Source organism: Ctenopharyngodon idella, chromosome 15 (genome assembly GCF_019924925.1).
Source record: "Ctenopharyngodon idella isolate HZGC_01 chromosome 15, HZGC01, whole genome shotgun sequence".
Lineage (NCBI taxonomy): Eukaryota > Metazoa > Chordata > Actinopteri > Cypriniformes > Xenocyprididae > Ctenopharyngodon > Ctenopharyngodon idella.
In genome coordinates this window covers 5,364,220-5,386,590 of record NC_067234.1, presented here as the reverse complement: position 1 = coordinate 5,386,590, position 22,371 = coordinate 5,364,220, and the positions used below count along the sequence as shown (strand labels likewise).

Here is a 22,371-nt window from a genome sequence, read left to right as displayed (position 1 = left end):
CACCATATTTAGTACAACTTCTTCATATTTATAAACCATCTAGGCCTCTCAGATCAGCAGATCAGATGAACCTAGACATTCCAAGGACCAGACTGAAATTGAGTAGTGACCGGGCATTTGCAGTAGCAGCTCCAAAGTGTTGGAATAATCTACATCTACATCTTAGACTGGCTCCTTCTCTATGGTTAATTTAAACGCAACCTGAAATTACATTTACTGGATTTAGCATTTGGTTCAGTAGGTTACCTAGCAAGAGGCTCTTAAGAGATGTTCCTAAGTCATTGTTTGTCTGAAAGTTAATTTTATTTGTGTAATTTTATTGTGCGATTGTACAGCACATTGGTCAACATTACATGTATTAATTGTGCCTTATAAATAAATAAACTAAATGAAAAACAAAACAAGACTAAAACTTTCATGTTCCCTCTCTTAGAAAACTGTTATAAAGAAAACACTTAACATGCAATTTAGCATTAGATGGAACATCAACAACAACAAACTACCAAAACAATAGATGCCTGCCATGACAATATTGTCATGAATGAACAAGTTAAAAGTCTTTTAAATCCCTAAATCACCACCTTTACAAACATTTAACATAGATGTACTAGTAACACTGTGTCAACCATGGTGTTTTGGCAGAAATGTGGTATGTTCATGTTGAATACTATGTTTTTGATATAGTCATGTATATTGTATGTAATTTATTAGTGGAGTAAGGGTATATTATTCATTTTTGTTATAACACTATGGCAGTATCTTTTAGTGTTAGTGGTAACTCAGTTGCTCTGTCAGAATAATTTAACTTAACCTTATAATTATTAGGTGTTAACTTTTTATAGATGTTACTGTTGTTAATAACAGTATATTTTATTGCTGAATGCATTGCTTTTCAAATTATATTATTATTATTATTCATTTTATAGGCCCCCCAGAAAGCATTCAGGACAACCCCCCACCCCCTTGGCCCACCTCACATTTTCAATGTGATAATCCAGCCCTCAAATGAAGCTAATTGAATAGCCCTGGTGTATATTAAGTTTGCTCTTAATGATTTAAGCATTGTTAAGCATTGAATATTATAGGTGGTATTTTTAAAATCACTGAATATTTTGGAAATTAAATCTGGAAGGAGAATATGGATTATTGAATCTTTAATAATGAAATTGTGTGAATGTTTTCAATTGAAATATTTACAGCCTAAATACGTACAGTATGCCCCCAAAGTTCTCCGGAAATGCAAGCCCTGTTAATGCAATGAATTAGTGCAATTTAACATGCTTTGTGGTTTTATGCTGCCTTCACATGCTCTCGGAATTATCGTATCTTGGAATTTCCTAGGTAAAAATTGCACATGAACGCCCTCTCATTTCAAAATTTGAATGCGATAAGCTTGTAATCAAGACTTCAGAAGTGGGAATTATCAAATTTCTGATAGCATGTGAAGGCAGCATTAAAGACATTTGTCAATAATTTACTTCCATAAAATCATCTGGTAACAAGTTCAGCAAAGACACCATAATTAAATTTCTTTAAACATGGTGGAAGCTTCTGAATATAAGACTAAAAGAAAATGGATATTTCCCTAACATCTAACCCTCACATCTTGATAGCAGCATTTTACATGGGTCAAAATGACAAGAACAATACCTACTTTTCAGTTTTTGCCAGTAAAATGTTTTGGAAGGGCAAGTAAAAAATCTGAAACTTTGGCCTGAGCAAGCCAGTCCCACTGAGCCCTGTTTTATTATATTTTCAATATACTTTAGGTTTGTATTCACCACTCACCACTGACACAACCAACCATAACAACTCAAATATGAACCTTCATTGATTGAATAGTTGAATACGAATTGTGAAAAATAACTCCACCAGCTTTCACATGTGTTTTTTTTTTTATATTTAAATGATTAAATGTGTTGCTTGTCATATTATATACACTAAACAATGCAGTGATGTTTATGTGTATGAATTCACAGGTTTGATGACATTTTCTACAGGAAGAAGGAACCTGCTGTAAAGTTTCTGCTGAATCTCTTTGTTTCAGCATCAGAGTGTGATGCAAATAAAGGAAATAAAGAAAATTACACTGATATGTTAATAGATGTGTGCAGCTACAAATCTTTCCCCTGCAGTGACAACTGCACTAACCGTCACCCTGATCAGTGTGATTTCCTGCTGGATCTGTGGTCACATGTGAAGGACTATGAGACTCAAACAGGCAGGACTGTCCTTCCAGCATTACAGCCAATTTATCAGTTGTCAGCTCCTGTAGTCTGGAGAATAAAGCTCTCAGAGAGAAAGAGCTCAATCCTCCTAGAAGTGCTGAAACTCCAAACAGAGAAGAAACCAGTAGAGCTGAGAGACTGGACAGATGAAGAGAGTGAAGTGAGGGGATTCCTCCAGTGTCTGCCCTACATCTCACAGCTCAGGTGAGAGTTTTATGGGAAAATTCCACTCATAGTTTGGTTCAGTTTTATTTTAATGTTGTAATTTATATGCATTTCATAATGTTGATTTAGATTAATTTGAAATATGTCAGATCCATTAGTGATGTAAGCTTAATTTCTGTTGTTTTAATATAGCCTAGCTGAAGATTTTGTCTGCATTTATACAGTAAGACAGATCCATTGTTTTGATAGCTATCCATTTATTTATTTATTTTGTTTGTTCCTACCGTTTGCATTCACGTGAGATGGAACTGACTGCATTTACATAAATATTGAGCCAAAACACACTGAGAGCAGGAAAGTAATTAAATCAACCAATTTTTTTCATGTCCATGCACTTGAACACAGATTTAAGGTGTCTTGACATGATGTTTGTAATTATTTTAATATTTTCTCTCAGTCAATTTTATATACAGTCATATATTCAAAAAGATTATTTTTAACCCTCATTTTGACCTTTTTTGTCACAAACATTTGGTTTAAGTGCTACATCTCCTTTAAAGGGTACATAACACACAGTTTCAGCCAATCTCATGTTAATCTTGAGTACCTATAGAGTAGTGTAGCATCCTTCATATCTCCTAAGAGTCTTAAGTTTTATCAGATTTATAAAAGACAGATATGCTGTACCGATTCTTTCCAAAAACAGCTGAGCTCCTGGAGGCACAATTACAAAGTCACAATTAGTGGCAACAATCAATCATACTATGCTTGACAATTACTAGAAAAAAATATTTAATCCTTTTTATTATTATTATTATTTTACTTTGAATCAATATTCCACAGAGCAGCTATTCTCACTAGAGAGAATATGAACTACTATTGTTAGTCTGTCTTTAATTTTGCTCAGCCAAAAATTCTCAGAAATACCAACCACTTCATTAATTCCACAAAACTAATACATAATGATAGACAATTCTTAAACAATGTAGAATAAAAAGCTTTTCTGAGTCAGTCTGTGGGAGTTTGCTTTATTTATCAGCCACTTTAACCCGATCTCACAGCAATTCATATGTATTTTATGAAGTGGCTAATTCGTACAAATTCATTCAACCTCACTCACTTTTCAAAAAGCATCACCAGGGAGGACCACCCCTAACCCTGCCCCAAAACCTACCCATCACTAGAGTCTAGACAAATCGTACAAAAACGTGAGGTCATACGAATTCCTACGAATTAGCCACCTCGTAAAATACGTACAAATTGATGTGAGATTGCGTTGGCCACTCTGCCATCACCAATAGTTTCAAACACCTGTACTTTCTCCAGACAGATGAACCTCAGGTGCACACATGCACACTTTTTTGGAACACTTTATTTATCACTTGTTTATTAATATCTGTGACTGTAGTCAGATTATTTTGACAGTCATTTTGTGCTTTAAGGTACTTTGTACTCTTATATATAGTGTTTGTGGTTGTAACAGAGCTGCAGTAAAAGTCCACATTGTGCCTGTACACTAAATCAAATGTATTTAGTCATATTCTTACAAAGCAAACTTGTATCCGTAAACAATTATGATCCTAGATTTCAGAATCAGTCTTACAAAAAAAAAAAAAAAAAAATACTATTTACACGTGTTGCTGACAAATTTGTAATTTAGGCTTAATTTGTCAAATATACTTTGTAAACATGTACTTCATACAGTGTGGACTTTGACCTGAACAAATGACATCAAAGGTTTTGGAGTATTATAACCATGATTTTATATATTTATAAGCAACAAAGTGAGATGCCAGCTCCACATCTGAATCTCTCTAGCCAGGGCAGTTTTTATACATTTTTCTTATCTGTTACAGTGTGAGATCCACCCCTACAGTTATTTTCCATGATCTCATTTACAGGTGCTCTCCTCCCTTTCTCTTCTTGGAGTCTCCCAAGTACTCCCCAACATTTTCACCACAGTCATTTCACCAATTAAACTGCATGTGTTGCTTATGCAGGAGATAATTCTCTTTGTAAGGGTGGCCGACTGCCAACTAGTCTACATATTTTGACTTTATCTCTCATGGTGGAATTCTGGCAATTGATGGTTAAGTCTTTCTCATAGGCAAAATAAAACATTGCATCAAAAACAATCAACACTCCCTGGAGGCAAGAAGCCTTCACGTGACACCCTTAAAAATGATCTTATTCATTTCACATCCTCCTGTTGTCTGGTGGAAAACTACCAGCAAAATATGCTTAGTGGCCAAGCTAACTTCTCAGATACATCTGACTCTTACAGTCACATAGGCCAAGAGGCCTCAAAACACTTCTGGCTTTTATAGTAGGCAAACTAATTCTACAGTTGTTTCTATAGGATAGATAAAATACTCCGTCAAATCCCCCCCTCTGGGAATCTCTTAATTCCCACCTCCATTTCCCTTTGCCCAGAGTGCAACCTGATAAGTCAGCCCTCTCATCTTCTGTCTCAGGACCAATAGTGGTCCTCCTTTTCACTACCAAATGGCTGCTTCATGTGACTGCACTCCAGAAGAGGTCAGAGTCAAATATCACTGCCCACAATTTTTACTAGAGAAGTGTAAAAGCCTCTGCTTCCTTTACTAAACACTTTAGGGGGTCAACAAAAAAACAAATCAACAATTTGTGTTAAAGCATGTGCGTGAAATGTCTTAGTCTTGCCCATGGTTGTCATGGTTATGTAGATTATATCAGTGATTAAACTCATTAAAGTTAATATAAGATGCTGAAGGATGTTAATTTTGGTGCACTGGTTTTCCCACGGTGTCAGAGGAACTCTCAGGCCCTTCCGGTGGCCTGGAGCGCTATCTGGGCTGCTCCACCATTGCCAGAGGTACCCTGGTTCTGCCTAGGGCACTATCTGGTGTTGGGGCTGACAGCGGGTTTTTAAACCACCAGTAGAGTCTGCCCAAGCTGCCAAGCACTGATGTGCTTGTCGATCCTTTCTTCTCTCAAGTTCCAGTGGGACTTTTCAGTAGATTAGTAAGTGCAATTTACAACTTCAAAGTAATGATGAGTAAATGAGTGAGTATAGTAATAAATGAAATTCAAGAAAACATTCTTGTCATTTCCCTTCAAATCTGGTTGCATTACCTCGTAACACGGATAATGACCTGCTTCAGACCCTCAGTCGACCCCTCTCATTTGTATGATGTAATATAAGTATAATAACTTGAACAAACATAATAATAATAAAAGATAAAAAAGAAAATAAAATCAGGAAGGGGGTTTAAGCCAAAATAATAAACAAAACACCCACTAACTAACTGCCTACTCTACCCATGTTCTAAATTGCTTACTGAGTTTTTGCCCCAAAGAAAATACATGATGTGGCTAACTCCCTTTCTCACCATAAACATCATCAAACTTTGTGACAAAATAAAAAGGCACCCCTTCCATATTTTCTTTAAAAAAGTTCTTACAGAAATTCGTCCAGTTCATCCAGCCCTGGACCAATTGGATACACTCCAGAATTGGTGCATATAATATCAACTCCAGATCGTCTTTCAGATACATTGATCATCTGTTTGGCTGCTGCATTGGCCATCATCGATCTATGAAAAATCAAAACAACAAAACAAAAATTCCAACAGCAACTGTTATTATTATTCTCGCTTTAGTAAACCATTTACCCCATAATTCAAACATTTTGTCAAACTAATTCCCAATATGCATTTTCAGTGATTTCTTCCTTTATTATTCAGTTTCTTCATTGCCTCGTTGAATGATCCATTAGGAGCTGTATTATTTGGAACATAAGTACAACAGTTAGCTTCATATACTGTACTGTACAAACACCTCCTTTCTTCTGAGTATAACCAATTTAATGTTTGTCTGTTTTGCCATGTCATTTTGCTTATGGGTCCTGTAGCGAATTACAGGTATTTAATCAATTAGCTCAAATCATGGGTGAAATATATATAATAAATCATTACGCGTTATGATTAACTATAATATAGATCGACCAAAGAGGGAATTATGCACATATATTGTGAATTAATTACAACGGATTATAATTAATTACATATATGATTAGTTCTAGTTTAATAGTTGTTTAGAAAAACTATCCTAGTTTATCCAGCAAACTATGGGTTTTCTCATAGACTATTTTAAAAGAAATGTTATTCTCTGGCCACGAGAATAACTTCCTATTATAGCATTAAAGTGTAAAGCAGTGTTGCAGAATCGAAACATAGAAGTGACTTGGTTTTCTGAATGAGCAGCAGAACAATCGAGCATGAATATAATGTATTTAATATATGAAACTACTAATACAAAGGTTATACGTCTAAATATACACAAAGGATATACATATATACAAAAACAAAAGTAAAGACAGGAAAAGAGAGAAGACAAGTAGCAAAACTTACAGACAGTCCTTGAGAGCCAGCAAAGAATCAGTATCACTCTGTTAGGTCGTGTAACTTATCGCATCTAAGATAGAGAGAAGCAGTACTTGCATGAGTTTGCGTGCTGAGTTTCAAAAAGATACAGGTGACAATTCCGTGCGTCCGTGGCTGCAGTTTGTTTCGCCGGAGATGGTCGTCCCGAAGAGAAGAGGAGCACGTGATGGAAGCGCGGTCGCTGAGACGTCCGGGAGAGACGTGCACGAAATGGCGAGGGACAATTGAGAGACAATCGAGAGACAAAGGGAACATGCGTGTGTTGTCTTTTTAAGAAAAAACAAGCCAACTCCCCTCCTTGGGTGAAACAGCCAATGTCCAGCGTGGATTTTGAGGAGGGAAAAGTTCTCTTTGTCTTGTCTTGTGGCTCGATTTGCATAATTTATGATGGTTTCAGAATTGGTAACTTTTACTCCAAAAGACCTTAGAAATAGACTAATGCATGGTATCGTAACAGAACATGCATAGTTAATTAACTCATCCTGACAGAATTAATTCAAGACTAAACATGCCAGAGTGCAAAAGACATAAAGACATAGATACAGTCTTACACTCGCATATAAAGGTTTGGGGTACAATTCACACAACTATAGTCATAGCTAAGCATATATACTAGGGATACATACAACTTGAATTACAACGACGGATACACTTTGGCACAGTCATATTTTGAGGATAAATATACATACAATCTTTATGTGTGTTTGTGTGTGTCTGTCTGTGTGTGTGTGGTGTGTATTGGGGTTTGGCTGGTGCCTGTGACCACATGGCCCTTAGCCCCACCAGGGTGACTCTTTGAAGTCCCTGGAGCTGGTGAGGGTATTTTCTGTTCTGCTCCACTGAGGTAACAAAGATGCCAATGGGGCAATTTAGTCCCAGACTTGCCGGAGCCGATTCGTGATTTACATACACTGTTCAGGAGGCTAAAAGCATTCTGAAAATTCTAAAGTTGGTTGGCTGACTGATCTTGTACAGACATTACAGTCCCCAACTGTTCTCCCAAGGCTCTCAATGAGCCTTCAGTGTGGTTAATGAGCTTCTGTTAATCACATTAAATGTAATTCATATTTTTTCATAAATTATAAACTCAAATTCTGATTTTACTTCATCTCCATCTTTAAATTAATTTGGTATTCCCCTTGGTTGACCATTCAAATCCATGTACACACCTTTTCTGACATTGTTTTGGACACAAATGTTGCATTTGGCTAAAAAATAAAAAAATATCCATCATTTATCAAAAAAAAAAAAAAAAACATCAAATCATCTGTCAGTGACTTTGATTTTCAATTCCCCCCTTGCGCAATGGTTAAAAACCATGAACATCTAAGAGTTGCTGGTGTAATCGTGTCCTCTTATATCTCATTTGTCCATCAGTCTAAAGTTGAGTCATTTTAGAATATGCCTCCTAATTGACTCATCAGTATTTCTTTAATTTTATTTGCAATTAACCATCCTAAATATAAAGGTGCAAATACCACCAATTCTAAATTAGTAACAAAATTCTAATGACATGAACTTCTGAACATAGGCCATGTGGCATTCCCCATTTGACAGTGTCTAAATGTTTCCAGTAATACAGCTAAACAATATTAGTTGCCATGTCGTTGTGTTAAACACCACAGTCATAAACCCCAAATGTTCCAATTATCTAATAAATCAAATGATCCCCCATGTCTTGGACATATCACAGTGTGAAAGAACCAATTTCAATTTCTCAAAGCTAATTTGTCATTCTTTTAATTTATTCTTTTGTCATAAGCCTTTTTTCCTGTTGGTCATAAGCTGCTCTTTGAATTGACTTTATATCTCACCATTATTTTGAATTCATGACCAACAATACAGTATTAACATCACGCAATCCCTGGTAATGACAGCCTTTGTGATATCATAAATTTGTAATTTTGAAATTACTACTTCAGATCTAGCTCATAAATGAACTATGAACCAAGATGGAGTGACCAGTACCATAGCTTTATCATCCACGTTGTTCTTGAACACATTATGTCCACCTTTCCCCAGGTAGAGAGCTCAGTATCATACAGGCTCATTAGCTCTGTCTTAAAAGCCAAGTCGAAAATGTCTCTCTACATTGGACAGCATCATCAGTGATCTAATTATGCATTTGCCCTTAGTTAGTTAATTCAATAACCCCTCACTAAGCTAAGTCCAGTCCAGGTTTTAGTTAATTGTTGAGTCAAGCAAATACTCAACCTCCCCTCCTTTTTTTTTTTCTTTCTGATTTTTAATGCTTACGACTGGACTGATGTCTGTTAAAAGAAAGCAGATAGAGAGCGTTAGCGTAACAGAATACAGAGAACTTCTATTGGACCAGTGAATAATCAAAATACAATTAATAAAGTGAAATTAAGTATTTCATGTGACTGACTCAATCCGGCCAGCACTAAAATTATAATTTGAAGTTAATAAAATAAAGTAAAAAATAATAAAGCAGATATTATGAAGCACACGTTTTCCCAAAACACTGAATTTTGCATCATTACTCCAGTCTTCAGTGTCACATGATCCTTCAGAATTCATTCTAATATGCTGATTTGCTGCTCAAGAATCATTTCTTGTTATTATCAATGTTGAAAGCAGTTTTTCTGTACTTTTTTTTTTTTTTTCAGGATTCCTTGATGAATAGAAAGTTCAAAAGAACAGCATTTATCTGAAATACAAAGCTTTTGTAACATTATATACTACCAGTAAAAAGTTTGGGGTCAGTAAGAATTTTTTTTTAATTTTTTTTTTAAAGAAATTAAAGAAATAAATACTTTTATTCAGCAAGGATGCATTAAATCGATCAAAATTGACAATAAAGACATTTATAATGTTACAAAAGATTATATTTCAAATAAACGCTGTTCTTTTGAACTTTCTACTCAAAGAATCCTGAAAAAAAAATATTGTACAAATATTTTGTACAATTTTACACAAATGTTTCTTGAGCAGCAAATCATCATATTACAATGATTTCTGAAGGATCATGTGACACTGAAGACTGGAGTAATGATGCTGAAAATTCAGCTTTGACAATACAAGAATGGTCTTGGCTGATCTGCTCTCTCTTTCTTGTCACGTCATTGTTCACTGCTGGGCAGGTTACCAAAATTATATGGTAAAGCAGGTGTTGATGTGTTGTTGGAGAGGTGGTCAGATGAAAATATCTACCACTGTCTAATGTCTCAATGTGGAGGAAGTAGAAGACAAGTCAATTGGCAGCTTGATTTCAACTTATGCCAATTTTTGGGATACAATACTGTGGCTGATTCACCAGAGAAAAGGGAAGAATTTGTCCCTGCTAATATCGACCTTGGTAACTAAGGATATATGATTTAGACCAAGAAGTCTCAGCTGGGCAATACCACTTCTGAAACGTGTTGGTCTTGCGTTGTGGTGTCTAGCAACTGGAGCTGGCGAGTGCACTTCTTCACATTTGTTTGGGATCAGAGGTTCTTTGTGCCTGAGTTCATAATGTTTTCTTCCACACTGCGAGACTGACAGCTGATACGTGAATGTATTTAGGTTTCTAGATATCTGGGGAATTGGTTGACAGTGTAAATGCAGCCAAAGTGTTTAGTGATGAATCAATAATGGTGGAGCAACCATCTGTCTGACAAAGATGTACTTTAACTTCAACTGAATCTGTTAATTAAAAATTTTTGGTTTCAGGAAATGATTATGTTTCATTATGTTTCACAGTTTATTTGCAGTTCTGCCCCTTTTTTTTTGTTTGTTTGAAAATTTTAATTAATTTTAACCAGTGTGGTTCCACTTGCCCATATCATTTTTATATTTTGCCAGAAAAAAATTAAATTCCACCTCAGAGCAAAACTGACAACTAGGATAATTACAAAAACATCTGTTAATCACTTTTCACTGTTCAGTTACACTGACCTACAGTATTATCTGACAAACTGTTTGAATAATTTTAAGAATCTTTATTTGTCTCCTTTGTCATCTCTAACTGAATCTTGTTCACTCTTTCTTTAGATTTCTTGAACCACAAAATAAAACAGCTGAATCATGGGAGAAAAGAAAGAGATTATTTATACTGGATTTGTGTCTGCAAGCTGCTCTCCACCAGAAAGAGAGAATAAAAGAAACTGTGAAGAAACTGCTGTTATCTGTGGATTATGAGAGATGTGATTTCCTGCTGGATCTGTGTTCACATGTGAAGGACTATGAAACTCAAACAGGCAGGAGTGTCCTTCCAGCATTACAGACAATTTATCAGTCAGCTCCTGCAGTCTGGATCATAAACCTCTCAGAGAGAAAGAGCTCCATCCTCCTAGAAGTGCTGAAACTCCAAACAGAGAAGAAACCAGTAGAGCTGAGAGACTGGACAGATGAAGAGAGTGAAGTGAGGGGAATCCTCCAGTGTCTGCCCTACATCTCACAGCTCAGGTGAGAGTTTTATGGGGAAACTACACTCATCGTTTGATTGTTTATTTTAATATTGTCATTTATATGCATTAATAAATAATGTTGTTAATTTAGATTAATTTAGAAATACATTTATGTCAGATCCATTAGTGATATAAGCTTAATCTGAAAAGTTTTTTTTTTTTTTTTTTCATAGTACAGTGACATCTTATATGTCAAAAGATCAAAGAAAATTTGATTCCTCATTCCATAAATGCTTGATTGGTCAGCAAACATAATACTGTGGCTGATTCTCCAGAGAAAAGGGAAGAATTTGGCCCTGCTAATATTGACCTTTGTAACTAGGGATGTATGATTTAGACCAAAAAGTCTCAGGCAATACCACTTCTGAAACGTGTTCATCTTGTGTTGTGGTGGCTAACAACAGGAGCTGGCAAGTGCACCCTTTCAGAATCAGAATCAGAATCAGAATGAGCTTTATTCGCCAGGTGTGCACAAACACACAAGGAATTTGTTGTGGTTTTCTGCAGGAGCTCTTGGTACACACATACATTTGACATGAGAACAGAAAGAACATTTAAATAAGTAAACTAAGAAAATAATAATAAATAAGTAAAATAAAATAAATAACAATACTAATGTGGTATACATCTGGAAAAGAAGACATACAGATTTGTATTGTGTATATACAGCAGGATGAATAGAATATATATATATATAGATATATATAAATATATATATATACACAACTAATTTTTTACTCTCTCTCTCAAGTATTAAAAGTGAATACTAAAACAGGGGTAATTGCTATGTTATCTGTTTAAGCAGGAGATTGCGTTGGGGAAAAAACTGTTCTTATGCCTAGATGTTCTAGTGCACAGAGATCTGTAACGTCTGCCTGAGGGCAGAAGTGCAAACAGGTTGTGTCCAGGGTGAGAGGGGTCTGTGATGATGTTACCTGCCCGTTTCTTCACTCTGGCGTTGTACAAGTCCTGAAGGTTGGGCAGGTGCACACCAATTATCCTTTCAGCTGTCCTAACAATCCGTTGCAGTCTTCTTATATGTGATTTGCTGGCTTTCACATCTGTTTGTGATCAGCAATTCTGTGTGCCTGAGTTCATAATGTTTTCTTCCACACAGTGAGACTGACAGCTGATACATGACTATATTTGGGTTTCTAGATAACTGGGAGAAAAAATATAATTGGTTGACAGTGTAAATGCAGCCAGAGTGTTTAGTGATGAATCAATAATGATGGAGCAACCATCTGTCTGACAAAGATTTATATTAACATCAACTGAATCTGTTAATTAAATTAATCATTTTAAATTTGTGGTTTCTGGAAATTATTTAAATTACTATATATATTTTTTTCCATTATGTTTATTCGCAGTTATACCCTCTTTTTTTGTTTGAAAAAATTTAATTGATTTCAACCGGTGTGGTTCCACTTGCCCATATAATTTTTGATATTTTGCCAGGGAAAAAAAAGTGCAATTCCACCTCAGGGCACAGCTGAAAACTAAGGATAATTATAAAAGCATCTGTTCATCACTTTTCACTGATCAATTACATTGACCTTAGGTATTATCTGACAAACTGTTTGATTAATTTCTATTTGCTTCCATCTCTAACTGAATCTTGTTCACTCTTTCTTTAGATTTGCTGTGCCACAGAATAAAACAGCTGAATCATGGGAGAAAAGAAAGAGATTATTTATACTGGATTTGTGTCTGCAAGCTGCTCTCCACCAGAAAGAGAGAATAGAAGAAATTGTGAAGAAACTGCTGTCATCTGTGAATTATGAGAGATGTGATTTCCTGCTGGATCTGTTTTCACGTGTGAAGGACTATGAGACTCAAACAGGCAGGAGTGTCCTTCCAGCATTACAGTCAATTTATCAGTCAGCTCCTGCAGTCTGGATCATAAACCTCTCAGAGAGAAAGAGCTCCATCCTCCTAGAAGTGCTGAAACTCCAAACAGAGAAGAAACCAGTAGAGCTGAAAGAATGGACAGATGAAGAGAGTGAAGTGAGGGGATTCCTCCAGTGTCTGCCCTACATCTCACAGCTCAGGTGAGAGTTTTATGGGGAACAGACTGCACATGCTTGATTATTGTATTCAGTGCTCACAATAAAATTAATGAAATTAATGTGTATGTTGGGTAGACAATATATATATCTGAAAGTGAACCAGAATTTAAAAAAACACTGAACTGAAGTGAGGTTTTGTCAACACCACAACGACTGGTTGTGTAAACTTCTTAGACTAGTCTTACAACCCTTACGCAAAGAAAGTATATTTTATAATATATAAATGATCAATATATTAAATGATTTAACTGTATATTAGAAAAAATACAGAATAATATATTGTGTAAATATATTACAATATATTGAATAATACATAAGGAATTGCCGCTTTCATATATTAAAAAAATGTGACAATATATTTTTACTAATATATCATAATGTATGTTATTTTATATTCATTAATACACTTCATAACATACATGAGATAAGAAGGTGCTGCATGTGCATAAAGAACATATATTTACTCATGCAGTGTATACACACACACATAGAAATATATAATGTAATATATTTTCATTTATAGCTAGTTAACCATAGCACAAATATGTACTAAAGTATTTAGCAAAGAGACTGTGACTGTAAGTGCACAGCCAGTATTTTTTTAAAAGTAATATGTAGTGGTGTTTGGCCAATCGTCAACCTAACCACAGGCTCTACTCTTCAGCACAATGGTAACCCCAAAAACTCACACATACCAGAAACCCTTTTAAATTCCAAAATAACAGAGCAGCAAACACCAACAGATCTCCCCCATATTAATATTGAGCAAAACACATGAATTGACACTTAATTTTTACATTTACTCTCCTTTAACAGTCAGAAGCTAAGCATGCTGGGAACTAGAAATCTGCTGTCACAGAGATCTCATTCTGTGAATTTGTGTATATATGTGTGTACATTTATTCACATTTATATGGGAACATGTGCAATATACACCGATCAGGCATAACATAATGATCACCTTCCTAATATTGTGTTGGTCCCCCTTTTGCTGCCATAACAGCCCTGACCTGTCGAGGCATAGACTCCACTAGACCCCTGAAGGTGTGCTGTTGTATCTGGCACCAAGATGTTAGCAGCAGATCCTTTAAGTCCTGCAAGCTGTGAGTTGGGGCTTCCATGGATCGGACTTGTTTGTTCAGAACATCCCACAGATGCTCGATTGGATTGAGATCTGGGGAATTTGGAGGCCAAGTCAACACCTTAAACTCGTTGTGCTCCTCAAACCATTCCTTAACCATTTTTGCTTTTTGGCATGGCACATTATCCTGCTGAAAGAGGCCACAGCCACTAGGGAACACCGTTTCATGAAAGGGTGTACATGGTCTGCAACAATGCTTAGGTAGTTGGTACATGTCAAAGTAACATCCACATGGATGGCAGGACCAAAGGTTTCCCAGTAGAACATTGCCTTATCACATTGCCTCCGCCAGCTTGCCTTCTTCCCATAGTGCATCCTGGTGAGACGTGTTCCCCAGGTAAGCGACGCACATGCACCCGGCCGTCCACGTGATGTAAAAGAAAACATGATTCATCAGACCAGACCACCTTCTTCCATTGCTCCGTGGTCCAGTTCTGATGCTCACATGCCCACTGTTGGCGCCTTCGGCACTGAACAGGGGTCAGCATGGGCACCCTGACTGGTCTGCAGCCCCATACGCAACAAACTGTGATGTACTGCGATGCACTGTGTATTCTGACACTTTTCTATCAGAAACAGCATTAACTTCTTGAGCGATTTGAGCTACAGTAGCTCGTCTGTTGGATCGGATCACACGGGCCAGCCTTTGAGATGCTCTGACCTAGGCGTCTAGCCATCACAATTTGGCCCTTGTCAAACTCACTCAAATCCTGTCCATTTTTCCTGCTTCTAACACATCAACATTGAGGACAAAATGTTCACTTGCTGCCTAATATATCCCACCCACTAACAAGTGTCATGATGAATAGCTAATCAGTGTTATTCACTTCACCTGTCAGTGCTCATAATGTTATGCCTGATCGGTGTATGTACACAATGAAGGATAAAAATTTGCAAATATTACATGTAATGCTATTTTTGTCTTCATTTATAAATATTTTTATATATATCAATATATAGCCATACATGGTCAATGCATATATTGCAGTATATTGAAAATACAAGCACTAGTTTCCCATATATGGAAATGTATTACGTAATATATTGCATTATATTTTGCAGTATATTTCCATATATTTTGGTTACATAAGGGTACACATAGCACATTACCTCTGATGTCTTTCAGAGCATGTGCACAATGATGAAGCCAATTGTAGTGTGATTAACATGAATACATGCTGGATGAAGAAAAACTACAATCGCATTATCTAGGTTTTTTAGTTTCTCTTTAGAAAAAACAGACTGGTGCAATTTTATTCTGACTTCAGCATTTACATGACATTTGACACCCAAAAAAGCATGTCTTAAACCAGACACTAATTTGCACTGCTCTTGGCAGATTGTGTTGGTCATTATGGAAATGATCCGGCTGTGTCCGAGTTCATTAATTTGCGTGTCATCAGTAGATCATGCACAGAACTTTCCAATGCCTTCTGAGATTTTTTGGAATTGCGCTCTCACACTAATTTGCCCTGTTTAGTAAATCTGGGCCCCAAGTGTTTACTGTTAGTCAGAAAACAAACACAGTGTAGAAACTGTCTGTCTGACACAGGTTTACCTTCATATCAACTGATTCAATGGCTTAAATCATTTTGAAAGAATGTCTCAAAGAAATGAATTACATTATTTGATTATTTTTTCACATTTTATTAAATGTCAGTTTAATTTTTAGAGACCAGAGACACACAAAATTCCCAGAAAAGCCTAATTCTTAAAATATATATTCATTTTATAGTTGTATTTGAAAGACCGATAAACATTTTATTCATATCAAATATAATGATATCATTATATCATTATATTTCAGAACTTTCTCACTGCGGTCATTTGGAACAATTGTGCAATCTTTTTGCCCTTTCTATTAAACGCTGCTTTAGTTTTTTTTTTTTTTTTTTTTTCTGAAAAGAAGAAATGCAAATCATAATGTTTTTTTTTTTTTTTTTTTTTGCGTAAATGCAGTTATCCACCTTATTCCTACACCCCATGACACTTTGACAAATTATGGGTGTAACTTCCGTTAAGCACTCTATGAACACAATAATACGTTTTTTAAACTGGGTACAATGAGTTTATTCCACTCACCCTTCAACCATCGAACGTTAGAAGTACATTTAAAGTTGTACAAGCATCAACAAGGTATTTTCTACAGACCATGAATAACCCCAAAAGCACGATTCTTTCTACAGCGATAACGAATAGGTTAAATATACTAATAACTGTAGTAATATATATCTGTATTATGTAACATGCGTTACCTTAATCAAAAATGTTAATTTACTTCACCATTGTGTGATACTATTTCAAAGAGATTTCCTTCATTTTGAAAGATAATAAATTGTATTTACCTGTGAAAACAAACTTGGAAAGAGACTTGATTTGAGGAGAAAAACGAGAGATTCTTTGTGCATTCCAGTGAATTATTAATGGGATATATTGTAAATTAAATCGGGAGAACAGACCAAAAATGTCCAGTATACGTTGTCCTTTTTCATACTATTACAGCGAAATGTTCAAGGGAAAAAAAAGAAAATAATGCTGAGGGGAAAAAATGCAGCAACTGAAAAGAGCTCTTGCCATAGATATTCTTGTTATAACATGTCACGTTAAAATACCAAGCGTTGTGTTATTCTCATGATGTCTGAAAATAAAACATGAAGGAAAATTGAGAGCTCATTCAGTCAAACAGACCGATAAGCTTTATTTGTAGGGCAACCTTATGATTTGAAATAATTCATTACAGTCTTTTTGAATGGAAGTTCCCCAAACTGGAAATGCTACCCATAATTCAAAACACAGTAGGCTCATCAGGAATAAGGTGGATATAACTGTAAACACTTACAAATAAATAAATGAATGTATCTACAAAACTACTATCTACAAAAATTCAAACAAGATTTGATCTGTGCTAGATATCTGAGAAAAACATCAGAATTTGATTGTCATTGTAAATGCAGCCGACACGTTACTATATGCTACTATACCTACTGTATAGTAGGTACTACATTTGATTTGAAACTTACTTTGTGACCATTAAAAAGTAGCTTTTATATGAATGTGTGTACTATGAATGAAATTCTGACACACTGCATCCAACATGTGACCTATGGCGTCAGTTGCGTCTCTTCACTGCCATTCATAAATCTTCTCCCGTGGCCTAATGGGATAGTAAAGTGTTCATTGAATGCGCACTTCAGAATCTCACTGGAAGTACTAGTATAGTAGGATCCAGGGACTTTCCGCCTACTGTTTTATGAATACTATTTCAGACATACTACTCAGCTTTTTTTATGTTTTTCACATACTATATAGTATGTAAGTAGGCATATTCAGAAGCAGTGATAGTTTATTTGCAGTTATGCCCCTTTTTTGTTTGAAAATTGATTTTAATCCCTGTGGTTCAACTTGCCTGCACCTTGGCCATAACTTGGCCTATCATCCGCTTTGTGATACCTGTATTAAAAGCTGATAAGGGCTTACTTAGACTTTCTTAGCATAAAGGAATAGGCCATGATGGCTGTCTCACAACATATCTCATAAAAGGAAATCCTAAATGGTGTTTATCTACTTCAGTTCAATTTTAATGCATATTCTGCCTCAGGGCAAAACTGACAACTAAAGATAATTATAAAAATATCTGTTCATCACTTTCACTGTTTAATTACACTGACCTATGGTATTATCTGACAAACTGTTTGATTAATTTCAAGAATCTTTATTTGTCTCTTTTGTCATCTCTAACTGAATCTTTAGATTTGTTGAACCACAGTATAAAACAGCTGAATCATGGGAGAAAAGAAAGAGATTATTTATACTGGATTTGTGTCTACAAGCTGCTCTCCACCAGAAAGAGACAATAGAAGAAACTGTGAAGAAACTGCTGTCATCTGTGCTTTATGTGAAATCTGATTTCCTGCTGGATCTGTGTTCACGTGTGAAGGACTATGAGACTCAAACAGGCAGGAGTGTCCTTCCAGCATTACTGCCAATTTATCAGTCAATATCTACAATCTGGAGCATAAAAATCTCACTAAGAAAGAGCTCCATCCTCCTAGAAGTGCTGAAACTCCAAACAGAGAAGAAACCAGTAGAGCTGATAGACTGGACAGATGAAGAGAGTGAAGTGAGGGGATTCCTCCAGTGTCTGCCCTACATCTCACAGCTCAGGTGAGAGTTTTATAGGTAGAATATGCATCTCTGGGTTTGGTTTGCTGTTTCACTGTGCAAATGTTTCTACTATGTGTTCACGTGATTCCATCACACAATAATGTGCTGTAACACACAGTACACAACAGCACTTGAGGTTAATAGAGTTATAGATTAAGTGTTTACAAACACAGTGTAGAAATTGACATAGCTTTACCTTCATATCAACTGAATCTGTAACAATCATATTGATTTTTAAATGGTTAAAAGAAATTAATGAAATTATTCAAACTTTGTTTCAGAATCAGTTTAAATCTCAAAAGGTATATTAAAAATTCCCTTTGAGAAAATACATTAATGCAGTTTCATTGTAGTACAGAGTTGCCGTATATCAACACAGCTATAATTTTTTCCATTATTTTGCAGTATTGTCACATGGCAGTGTTAATATAACAAAGGCATCTTGAAGGGAAAATCAAAGATCATGTGGCCTGAAAACGGCATATTATTGGACGGTCTTTTTATTTCTAACATTTCTTGTTGTTGTTGTTGTTGTTGTTGTTGTTTTTGAAGAGTGAGAAAGTGAAGGAAAATAATATGTTGCCATTTGGCTATAGTCACTTTCCATACGGTGATAATTTTCCAGGCCTGGAAACGTTTTGAAAAAAATTTAAAAAATCCAGAAAATGTTGGAAAAGTCATGGAAATTTGTTTCAGAAAATCTGTATAATAAAATATGTTTAATTGATAATATTGGATAAAGGGGTCCTATTATGCCCTTTTACAAAGTCTTGATTTTGTTTTTGGGATGTACTAAAATATGCCTTCATGCTTGATTGTTCAAAAAAAAAAAAAAAAATTATTTTTCACATTTTTACATTATTACAGCACCTCTCTCTCAGTCTGTCTCGAACGCGCCGTTTATTTCCTGTTTCGATAAGCCCCTCCTTCCGAAATATAAAATGTGCTGTGATTGGTTAGCTGGCCCAGTGTGTTGTGATTGGCACTGCGTAGTGCGTGTTCGAGAAATGTCACACCCATTACCATAACCGCGAGTTCCATCTGCTCAGGTGTAAATATTAAGGATGGTGTCAATTTCAAACCAGTTCAAGCCAGATTCAGACCAAAAATGAAAATTCTGTCATTTACTCACCCTCAAGTTGTTACAAACCTGTATGAATTTCTTTCATCTGCTGAACACAAAAAAGAGCAATTGAACGCATTGGCTAACGTCTGTTCTAGGGTATTTGCATAGGCGGTCTGATTGGCTGATGACTGCGTTGATGCTTGAAAAGTTGAAAGGTCTGTTTGACATTGGCTGTGGCTGGATTTGACCGATAGGCGAGAGTTGCCGCTTGCAGTTGTGGAGGAGCTGAAAATGGAGACGTGAAGTCAGACACTTTCTGCTTCCCGTAGTGACGCTCGTGCAGTGTTTGCATACTTTATCACAGCTGAAGTGAAATAAATGCTATATTTGAGAAATACACAGATGTTTCAGAGACATTTTCATTCAATATTTTATGTACTACTTACAGCATCTGTTTGTACAAGAATAAAGTTCAACACACTGTAAAAAATTAGTGTTATTTTTACTGTAAAATATTCTAAAAATGCTACGGAAAAACACTGTTAATAGGTTAACAATAAGTTCCCATACTATATACAGGGAAAAACTATGAAAGCTCTAACCAGACATTTTATGTAATTTTACAGTAAAATGCTGTTAATTTCTCACAATTACAATTTTTAGAAGTAAAAAAGAACAAATTGACATAAATTACAGTCAAAACCTGTAAACTGATATTCCCACAATTCCACATTTGAAAGTATTTTTTTTTAATAATCTTGTTTCTTAATAGTTTTTTGTTATCATTTATGTACATTAGGGTTTTGTGTTACATCTTCTGTTTAATGAATGTCTATTGCATTATTTAAATGTTGAGTGTTACAAAGATGGTGTTTTGTGTTTGCGTGAATGACTCTGTGCACCTTCGTTATATTATTATATTTGTCAGCTTGTGGAAAAGCTACTTGTGATGAACTTTGATTCTTCGTGTGGATTTCTCTTTCACCACCTGCATTATTAGGGTGGTTGTCAGTATATGTTAAAGGTACAAAACATATTTTAGTAACAATGTGGGTTGTTGAATTTACTGGTTTACATTCACATTTTCTTGTTTGTAAATTACAGTTTTATACTGTAAAATTTACAGTTATGTAAATATGTTTATAGTGTTTTTGTATTTTTTACAAAATTATTCTGGCAACCACAGCTGCCAAAATTATTTTGTAAAAACTACGGAATTAAATACCAATGAAGTGGGGTCTGCATTTTATTGTGATAAAAATGACATAATATCACACCGCGACTACATGGCAAGAGCTTTTACTGTTATAAAAATACATATTGTGAACATTAGTGGAACTGAAGGTGCCATAAGAAACAGGAAAACACATGGTCGTTGTCATGTGGTGAATCCGGCCAATCGTGGAACAGCTGTTGTCATCAGAGCTTATGCAGCCGCTTTTGAGAATCGCTCTCGGATCGCTCTTGTGGTATTTTGATGCCATACGTCACAGTGACATGGCACTGGCGCTGTCTTAAGTCGGACAAAATTTCTAACTGGCATGCACTACTTAAAGTCAGCTGCCGTTTGGTCTGCACAGTGCTGCATGAAGTTGAACAAGCCTGAAATTTTTTCATTTTCTGCCGCAAACAACGATGGTGACACGACGCAACGGAACCCGCAATTCAGTTTGGCAATGCATGACGTCACCCATTCAAAGTAAATGAGAAGCATTAACGCCGACGCCCCGTGTGAATGCACCGTTAGGAAGGTCAAACAAATGAGTTTTGGAAATGGGGTGGGAAAAAAAGTGTCTCTTTGATATAGCGACAACAATAGCCACATTTACATGTACACTTTTTTTGTCATTCTGATTGAAAGATTCGGTGGACTGTTTACATGAGACGTTCATCTAATCCGATATGGTGTTTACATGTGCCGGCACTTTCAATCAGAATGACTTTGTGACATGCGCACATTAGCATATGTCCTGTTTGCTGCCTTTTATTCCTGTCAACATGGAGTTCCTTTATTTCTTATGCGCGCTATGTAATGTGTTGCTCTTAATTAAGCAACAGTGTGAATTTGTAGCATATTACTGCAGGAAGGTATGAGGAAAAGACAGGCGCAAGAAGGTAACCTTTTTGGTGGCTGTGCATCTCTAAGGAGCATCTCAATACTACCCCTCTCTCCTCCGAAAAGCAGAAGTGTGTGGATGAAGGTCCATAGTAATGATACACTGAGTTCCTTTAGTGTATTTAATAAATGTGTTGTTTCAGTTTTACTCCAATTTGATTTTGCTGCCACCATTTTGCATTCTTATGATCCCAGACCTCTTGACGTGATGACGTAGATGCAAAGTAATCGTTTAAGCGCTTTTACATGGCAGAATTTTTATTTTGTTCAGTTTATAGAAAGGTTTATCCCACCCCTCTCAAACCGATTACAATTTCATTCGGTTTGGGCATTTTTATTCTGATTGAGGTGTTTATATGGAGTATTTTCATTCAGATTGGACTTTTAAACCAATTGCAATGTTCCATGTAAATGCACCTACTAAGACCTCGTCCATTTTTTTGCATATTTATGACTTCACAAGATCCGGAAAAAATGCGTTGTAGTCCAAACAAGTTGTTCGATGTAGTTCTTGGAAGGTGGATTCTGTTAAATAAAATATCTCCCTTTGGAGTGGACTTTGAGCTTTGTAACTTTGCAGATTTTT

General features: G+C 35.8%; 1 protein-coding gene across 6 annotated transcripts in view; it reads left to right on the top strand.

Moving 5' to 3' along the window:
* The window catches only part of LOC127496077 (uncharacterized), a 485,656-nt gene that overhangs the window by 430,823 nt on the left and 32,462 nt on the right, over positions 1-22,371 (top strand). For all 6 annotated transcript variants that reach the window (XM_051863678.1, XM_051863679.1, XM_051863681.1 and 3 more), the window contains 4 exons: positions 1,980-2,432; positions 10,814-11,227; positions 12,867-13,280; positions 18,190-18,603. In XM_051863678.1, coding sequence (XP_051719638.1) covers positions 1,980-2,432; positions 10,814-11,227; positions 12,867-13,280; positions 18,190-18,603 — 1,695 coding nt within the window. The remainder of the gene's footprint in view (positions 1-1,979; positions 2,433-10,813; positions 11,228-12,866; positions 13,281-18,189; positions 18,604-22,371) is intronic.